This window comes from Camelina sativa, chromosome 17, assembly GCF_030686135.1.
Source record: "Camelina sativa cultivar CO46 ecotype springtype chromosome 17, ASM3068613v1".
Taxonomy (NCBI): domain Eukaryota; kingdom Viridiplantae; phylum Streptophyta; class Magnoliopsida; order Brassicales; family Brassicaceae; genus Camelina; species Camelina sativa.
Genome location: NC_141896.1, coordinates 15,514,140 through 15,523,835, shown reverse-complemented (window position 1 = coordinate 15,523,835; position 9,696 = coordinate 15,514,140). Strand labels below are relative to the sequence as shown.

The 9,696-nt window shown below is 34.5% G+C and overlaps 1 protein-coding gene across 1 annotated transcript; it reads right to left on the bottom strand.

Annotated features, from left to right (window-relative positions):
* Nucleotides 1-685: 685 nt before the first annotated feature.
* LOC147923787 (uncharacterized) lies at nucleotides 686-1,334 on the bottom strand. The gene is made up of 2 exons (XM_087496546.1): nucleotides 1,265-1,334; nucleotides 686-1,188 (listed from the first exon to the last, which is right to left on the bottom strand). Exons 1-2 carry the CDS (start codon nucleotides 1,326-1,328, stop codon nucleotides 686-688), a joined length of 567 nt encoding a protein of 188 aa, XP_087352672.1. The 5' UTR covers nucleotides 1,329-1,334.
* Between the last annotated feature and the right edge of the window lie 8,362 nt (nucleotides 1,335-9,696).

Genomic DNA, 9,696 nt, shown 5'->3' with positions numbered 1-9,696 from the left:
ATGTCCAATTACATGGTGTTCTCAAAAGCAACAAGTGGTGGCTTTATCTTCGTGTGAAGCTGAGTTTATGGCAGCAACAGAGGCAGCTAAACAAGCCATTTGGCTACAAGAACTCTTTGCTGAAATAGTTGAAGAGCTTGTGAGAAAGTAATGATACGGGTGGATAACAAGTCTGCTATTGCACTCACTAGGAATCCGGTTTTCCATGGCCGCAGCAAGCACATTCACCGGCGATATCATTTCATTCGTGAGTGTGTTGAAAACGGACAAGTTGAAGTACTGCATATTCCAGGAACGGAGCAAAAGGCTGATATCTTAACCAAAGCACTTGACAAGAACAGGTTCAAGGTTATGAGGAATCACATTGGAGTTCATAGCATGTCAAGAAAGGACTTCAAGCTTAAAGGGGAGATTGTTGGGCTAAGCTTGAAGAAGAAGAAAGCGGTTTAAAGGAAAAGGAAAACTCTAATCCAATTAGGAATAGTTCTATTTAGGAGGAATCTAAATAAGTTAGTTTACCTATTTGGATTAGGAAATAATGTTCTAAGTTTTCTCTATATAAAGAGTTGCCAATGTGTGGTATACCTTTGAGAGATTTGAGAGATTGTGTGAGAGAACTTAAAGTTTTGAGTTATTTTCTTTAAGTTATATAAGAGAGTTATTCTTATAAACAGATCTTTTGTTCTTAAATCTTTCTTGCTAAAACTAGAATGGTATCTCTCACAAACCCATTTGCGTCTGAAACATCCTTGACAGACCTCAGCTTCTCCTTTAACTTCTTAAGCTCTTGGTTTTGGAGTTCAAAACCACGAGACGATTTCACTATGCCTCCATTTTTGAGAATCGCTACAATGTTAGCCAAACTTCTGATTCTAAGAGTAAAATCCTGGCGAAACCTTCCGATCAATTCCCATTGGATTGATTTGCCACTGTCCCTATAGATTGCATTTTTGGGTTTAATATATGTTTCAAAAACATATTCAATAACATGAAACACCCTTCCAACGAAAGGACCATTAAAATCTTTCTTTCCTGCAAAGCTTATTAGCCAATGACAGAATCGTAACATAGAACGAATGTCATCAGATAAAAGGAACATTGCTTCAGCCACAAGAAGCGAGAACTCAACTCCGAGTCGCACAGCCTCCTCTTTCTGCTTCTCTTTCTCATTAGTGAAGTTAGTGTTGCCAAACACAAAAGAAAAAAAATCAATTACTTCACTTTGTAAAATTGAGTAAGAGAAAGCAAACTCTCACTGACCCTGAATTGTAAGGAGAATATCTAGACAGTGGAGATTTCTTGTTTCCACGAATAACATGGTTGGTCATCGATATTGATTCTGTTTCGATACAATTCAGATGCAAATTCTCAAAATCTCCCGACGTATTAATAGGATCTATCAACCCTAGATCGTAAAAATTTCATGGAAAAGTAATCACCTGTTCCTCCTGTATAGCCAGTTAACCCTGTTTTTTTGGCAACATAAATTAATTGAAGGGGTTTTAGCTCTCATATATGATATATCTCAACCGTCCCAACGATTTTAAATGCATCGCATTTTATGTATATTTATCTCACGTACTAAGAAAAAGTCAATTAAACTAATATCTTATTATATCAATCTGAGATTTTCAAATGTGTAAACTAAAAATTAATATTTGATATGAGAGATTTGAGATAATTATAAAATTAATAATATTTTAAAAATAATTATAAGATTATATATATATATATATATATATTTCATAAAATTCAAAACTATAACATTATTTACTTATTTTTAATTTTAAGTTATTAATTCTACAAAGAGTAGAAATTAGATTAAGTAAAATATAGATGAATTATTAATTTTAATTTTGTAAATACTCACTTCTATATAAGCATAGATAACAAAATAATTTATTCAAAAATATTCCTTTCAAATTTGTTCTATTGGTAAAACTTTTTAATGGAAAGGTAAATTTGTCTCATTTTTAAAACCTAAATTTTCTCCTACTTTCTCTTTTTAGTTTGGAATAGGTTAGATTAATATGTTGACCAAAAAAAAGATTAATATATGCATCTTCCTTTTCTAATACTGTATTTTTAATGTATTATTTTTATATTGTTTTATTTAATGTATGTTTTCATTTTTGAATTATTTGGGATTCTTATATTATCATGCTTATAATTTTCTATTATTTCTTTATTTATGTCAAATTATTTTTTTTTCTAATTTCTTTGATTGGTGGTCATATACTTTTTTTTTGCAAACATAATTGTTACCATTTATTCAATCCCAAAGGGAGATAAGCAGTAGAAGCTCATCAACCTAATGGTTAGATAAAATAGACTAATCAAAGACAAGTTTTCAACAAACATATATAGATAGATAGATTAGAAAAACATAAATTGTTGTTGATAGACCTATAGGAGTTCGGAGACTGTGCACCATGGTGTACGGATATGTTTAAAATAATTTATTTGGCCACCTGTGTCACCAAAGTGCAATTATTTTTTCGATCAAGGGTCCTGAGAGAACTCCAGAGTTAAGCGTACTTGAGCTGGAGTAGTTTCAGGATAGGTGACCTTTTGGGAAGTGATTGTCGAAACTGTGCGAGTGAAAACAAAACACAAATAAATATCATATGGTGATTTGTAGGATCGGTAAAAAAGTATTTAAAGCCTTTAGGAAGTAATAAACCGGCCGTCGGATATAGGTAGGCCAAGAGTATACGTGGAGTCCACTGATAAAGGTGAGAGCCCATGGACTGTGAGTGGACATGGGGCTCACTAAGCAAGGTGGCAGTCGGGGCGTTCCAGAGACAAAGGCTACATCATGGTGTGTCGAAAACACTTCCACAAATACATTAGAAAATTTAACATTAGTTACTATCAAAAGATTTTGTAACGTTAGAAAATGGTCTTTAGTTTCACTGGTTGTCGGAGCAAGCCATTTTGAGATAGCTAAAAGACGTGAACATGTTCTCACCACACATGAGGAGGGCAGAGCCGAGGTTCTCTCTATGGTGGAGGAGGTTAGACGCAAGGTTATCTCTCCAAGGGAGAAAGGTGGAGGAGGTTGGACGCAAGGTTATCTCCCCAAAGAGGAAGGTGGAGCCAAGGTTCTCTCTATGGTGTAGGAGGTTTGACGCAAGGTTTTCTCCATAAGGGAGGAGGGCGGAGTCGAGGTTCTTTCCATGGTTGGTCATATACTATTGTGATGATTGTATACTATATAATATATTTTTTTATTCGAAATACTTTTTGAGCCAATAATATTAGTAATTAAAAAAACTATGCAAAAGTAAAAGTAAAAAGACATATAATAGTTGACTTAATGTGTTCATACTGACATTTTCTAGGTGGTGGTAAATAATATATTTGTAAAATACAATATATTTAGATGTGAAAAATACGTTTTTAATGGTAACATAAATAAAAGATTTGTGAATGAATATAAATAAGTATATTATAGCAAAAGTAAAACTTATAAATAACGTACAACAAATTTTAATATATTTTTGTTAAATTTAATTTTATTTATAAAACTTTAAAAATAAATTGAGATTAGAAATAATCTAATTTTATTTTAGTAAAATAAAGATATTTGGAATGTATTACGTGAAGAAAAGAAAAAAAAATTTGTGATATGTTAATTTGATAAAAAAAGAAAAAAAAAATAAGAGCTTGCAAGTCATATGATAAACGACGGGTTATATGTAAAGTGTTTAGATACTGTTGAAATGGATTTAATAAGATTTATAACCTCTAAATCTTTGCAATTTGATTATTAAATTTTATCATTTGTTTCACATATTTGCAATTGTATTCCAGATAAATTTAATTGTATTTATTATTTGTAACTGTATAATCAACTTAATTATTCCACAGAGTAATATAACTTATTTTCTCTTTAAATCATATTACATAATTATAACTCTATGACACTATTAATAATGGTATTGTACGTCACATAATTATAACTACTTAAAAAAAATAGTTATAGTTTAATACAAAACAAAAAAAAACTTATCAAGCATTATATTATGAAGGATTTAATAAGATCCAAAAATATACAGAAAAAAAAATTAACTAAAATAAATATTTAACAAGAATAAAACAATAACATTAGTTACTTTTTAAACATATCTTTGCAATTTTAAATCTTAAATGAATATCAAGTTGTGTGGTAGCACGGGTCATAACTCTTTTTTTTTTTTTTTTTTTTGACAACACGGGTCATAACTCATAATATAGTAAGTATATGTATTTTGCCTGAGCTCAAAATAGAATTCATGATCAGTCTTTTATGTCACTTATTAAAATTTAAAATCTCATAGAAAAATTATACTGAAAGTCCTATCTTTTATTTAGATTAGTTAACCATCTCGTTCTTAGGCTATTTTGTGTGTCGGATATCATCTTTTGTTTTGTTTAAATACAAAGTAAATACCATTCATTTTTTTTAGAGCAATAATCTAGTTATTTCAAAATGTATGGTTCAATGTAGGCACTATCAGCTTAAAGGCATGTAGTAAGAATGTGGTTCATGTTGTAAATCGATACAACAACTTTAGATTCAATCATATACTGATTGATGGATCTGACTCAAGGTTTAAACACGAAAATAGAGAGAACAGATAAACAGAGAACACAGAGATTTGGTAACCCAGTTCACTGCATCAGCAGCTACGTCTGGGGAAGAAACAGAGTCCCCAACGTCCACTATAGATTAAGAGTTACATATGTGTTATGGTTACAACATACCTCTCACACTCTTCTAACATTCTAGATCGAGTCTCACAATAACAACACATGAAAGAAGAATAACAAGAGATTGAGCCTAGATACACCAAGAATCTACATCTCTCTCTAGCTCTGTTCACCTCTTCAGAACCGCCTAAACTGGGGTTCAGCGCAGCTCTTTTTGCTCTCTCTCTCTCTCTTTCTCATCTGTTTGACCTTATGTATTTATATCTAATACATAGTTGGTTCCTGTATGGGCTTCAGACCAATATCTGGCCCAGTTTCTGATAGACCAAACAAGCCCACATATACAAGCTTCTGATCCACTACAACTTCCTGTTTCAAGTTGGATCACATCTCAACAATCTCCACCTTGATTCAAGCTTGAAACTTTGAAGAAACACACCCCATAGAACCTTTGGAGTTCAGCTCTAAACTTGGCTAAACAATCTTCAATAACCTGCATAAGTCACACTCATACAACAAACATTTCAGCAAAATTAACTCTTGAAATTTGCATCAACCATCAACACATCCTTCTATGAATAACCACACAGACCCCTTAACTTCAACAATTCTCATGTCCATTCCTTCAGAGGTAAACCAGTACTTAAGACACTCTTGTGTCATCTTTGTCATGCGTTTGACATCTTCATAGCTTTGATCATGAGATTCCCACTCATAAACTATACAATAATATGTTAACAACACCAACAACATGTTCACTCAACAGATCACTTTGTAAGCTAAACCACTTATAAGTTAAACAATCACACAATTTTCATCATGGTTTATGTCAAACACCATATACCTGTTTTAGTGATTGAATTTCATTATGCAACACCTGATTCTAACTTGCTAGCCCTTGAATTCCAACTCTTGTGCGCACTAAGACAGAAATCAAACATTTACTTGAATCAACTACATAAAATATTGAAACCCTTTTGTTTCAACCTGAACAAATTCTCTGATTCTAACTTATCACAATTACAAACCCTCCTGATCACTCATATAGATAGAGTGAGCCAGTTACAACTTGAGCCAACCAAATAACAACCACTTAACCAATGATCTTCAATCGACTCTTTGTACTTGTTTGAGTTACAACCAAACCGGGTCTCTCACATGTATGATCATACACCTTGACAACAACACCTTCTTGAGCTTGTTAGACTTGTAAAGAATCTCAACATCCAGAAACACCAGTGTATAACCCGAGATTACCCATTACAACCATATGTTTTAACATATCAACCTGAACCACTTCACAGGTTCAAACATCCTTATAAAACAGAATCACCACCAACAGCTTGTGACATGTTGTTAGTCACTTCAACCATGTCTCATATCATCATAACAAGTGCTATGTATAAGACAATACCTTAAAGCTTCTTCACATCAAACCTTAAGCTCAGTATGTGTTACTCCAACTCTTAAACACATTCACAAGTATCCAGAATCCACCAAACAACTTGGTACAACATCATAAATCTTCTCAGGCCTTCAACAGCCTTTTACTAAGGAGATTATTCAAACTCCACCTTATGATGCAAACATACAACTTACAACTTCTCAAGTAGTTGTCTTCAACTGATCAACAAATGCAATTTTGACTCTCTTTCATAATCAGCCTTTCTATGACTTCATATCAGTTGCAAATACTTCAAGCCTTGAGATAAAACATGTTTCCATGTGAGATGCACAACAGACTTTCCTGATATGAATTACATAGACCATACTTCAATACCAGAGATCACTCCATGATTGAATACCTCATACACAACACAATCACTTATGTGTCTTCAAAACAAACAGCCTTTCCTCTACGGTTCTGACTGACTCCATAGAGACTGTCCTAGTGACTGAATCGAAAAACTTTAAATCTCTGCTTACTAACTCAGAAAATCCTTCTGAACCACATAGCAGAACTCTAGAATCAAATATGTTCCAAACACCTGAAACAGTCTTCGATTCAATAGCAATTTGTATGACAACAATAGATAAAATCCCAAAATGCACCGCTGTTGTTTCCAACAGGTCACGTCGCCTAACGTCCTAAGGCTAGGAAGAATTTCGACACAAAACTTCGTTCAATCCACTACACATAACAAATATTCAGCCAACAGTTTTGACAATCACCATATTAGCTTACCTTTGTTCAATTCACACTGACCTCTGATACACTCCATCATGTAGATAAACACCTCCTGAATGCGAATTTCCACACTCTCTTATAGCTTCAAACAATCTTGACTCATTCATATAATCCCTTGACTGCTACTATCAAGACTTTGTATACGTCTGCACTAGTCGCATTATATACCAGAACGAGATGCCTGATACATTCTAAGAATAACCACATGATTCTTGATTAAACTAGCTTCCAACTGACATTACTAATCCAGTTTAAGCTACACAACCGTATTGATTTCTATCACCAAATGTAAACTCCACCTTGATGATCAGCTACCAATTATCAATGCAACCTCATGTTTTCTCTTGATCATCATGTCAAACCAACAATGATGGCCTACTATGCAAACTTTAAGACCTTGAATCTTCCACGTCTGAATTTCACAATAACCATTTTATCTTATCTCTTTTGAAATTGAAGCTTTTAGTCACCACATCACTGATTTTTCCTTATCAGCTTTTACCATGAGTTTGTACTCGTCTTCACAAAACTCATGTGTAACGTCAGCTACATCATGAGCTTGACCAACTTCTGCAACATCCACAGAAACCTGAACAATGACTATACACTTACATGTTATTCCAACAGAACACCCATCTGTTCCTTTTGATTCATAACTCGTGTGCCACAGAATATCAAACAACAGACCTTGTAGTCTTGAGCCAATTTCTTCAGACTCCATTCAGCTCCCTTATGATCTCCTTTAACGCATGGTAATCAACACTCTGAACCTTGCTTAGATTCACAAGAATCTAACTGATAGACTGGTTTTCACCTAGGGTATCAATTCCCTATGCAGTTGTAGTACAAAGGGTTATCAATCCAAATGGTTGTTATGCTAACAGATATGATGCAATCATAATCAAGCAAGTCAAGCCAAGCAATAAGGGGGTTTGGTTCTAACAGTTCTAATATAAACAAAGTAAAAGAATATAGACAAGTAAACCACACGACCTAAGCACTCGATGAAAGCAATCGAGTACAGGATCGAGTGGGGTTATCGAGTATGCAAGCGAACTATAAACAGCTCGAGGTATTACTCGATGCAGGTTATCGTGTACCTGATCGGGTAAGTGGTCGAGTAAGTAAGGAAAATGCAGGGAATGAAATACGAAAGTTCCTAAGGATGGGGGTAATCGAATCCTAAGTGTTCTAGACTAATACGGATGCCTTACATGCCTCAAGCAATTATTTCCTAGACAATGAACCTCTAAAACCTTGTCACCACACTGTCGCACTAGTAACAATCAACCTTGAACATACTACCACACTGTCGCACTAACAATATGTACAAGCAGGCATTAAGAACAATTCATTTTTCTGTCAATATACTTAGACTTATCTGATTTTGTCACTCAAAGTTAAGTATACCTCTAGCATTGACCTAATCAAGCATTTTATCTACTCCTTTCGGCCTGTAGCATTATAAGCGCCCTAGATCTAGTCTCAACCTGTCGGTCTGTTGACCGCATTAAGAACATCAACCTAGAAGGAAATTTATCTATCATAACAATCAACTAAAGCATCCTAACCGATCAAGAACACCTAATCATCTATCCCATCCCTAGAAACTTTGCTACACTACTCGGACATAGAAACGAATAATAAAACCATAGAAATAAACGAAAATGACATTATTAAAAAGATAGAGTAGAGTAGAAAAGAGTAGGGATCAAAGATCTATAAGAAACTACAAATTAAAAGTACAAAAACAAGAAGAAATGTTGAGTCGCTCAGTTCTCTCACAGAAGGTCTCGCTCTCTGGTTTGAGGGTCTGCGGCGTGCTCGTTTGTGAGCTAGGGAAAGAGGGGGTTTATATATGGAAACCCATTTGACCTAGCTTCCCAGACCTGCCCGATGGTCTACTCGATGGGGTGCACGAGGCTTGAGTCGGGTAACTCCTCGGGTGGATCTTCGGGTTGCTCTTCGCGCTCTTGGATCCTCTTTGATCGTGTTGGGGTTCGGACTTGTTCTTGTAGCTCGATGGCTCCTTTGGGTACATGCTCGAGTTGTCCTTGTTTTTCCCCATTTTTGGCTCTTTAGCACCTGTTTTCATCCAATATATGCAAATGCAGAAATGCAACACCCTAAATGCTCTAAAACTTGATTCCTACAGTAAATGGTCTAAAAACGCTAAGTTAGAGGTATGAACAATGCAAAATAAGGACAAAAAGGGATGCTAAAAACATGTAAATTAGAGTGTTATCAGACCCCCAAACTTAAATCTTGCTAGTCCTCTAGCAAGTAAGTAAGAAGGTACGGTTTGAAAGTGGGGACTCATAACCTTAAGATGCTAATCGAAGGATGCAAGCTATAGTCCTTAAAGATAGTTTAATGGTGCTAAGATCAATCAACATACTTACAAATATTTTTCTAGGAGACTATAGCAAGAACTTTTTTTTTTTTTTTTTACTTAGAGACTTAGAGCTAATTAATTCTAACCTTAGGAACTTTTCTATTTTTTTTTATATTCCACAACCCATCCCCCAAATAAACATTCTAACCACCTATCTTTCAAAATCGAATCTATTAGCTAGTTCAAATCTAACTTAGCTAAATCAAGAGGCAGTTCTTTGTCGTTCTCAATACTCTCAAGGTTTCACAACCTATAGCACAATGAAAAAGGCCTCACTCAACAATTCACAACAAGGTTTGAAAGAAAGGTTTGGGTTCATGGGTAGGACAAATGAATCGGGTTAAACGAAAAGATTGGTAGAAAGTGGAGTGCTAACCCGAGTTTAGAGTTACCATGAGAAAGTATTCAAGTTCCATAA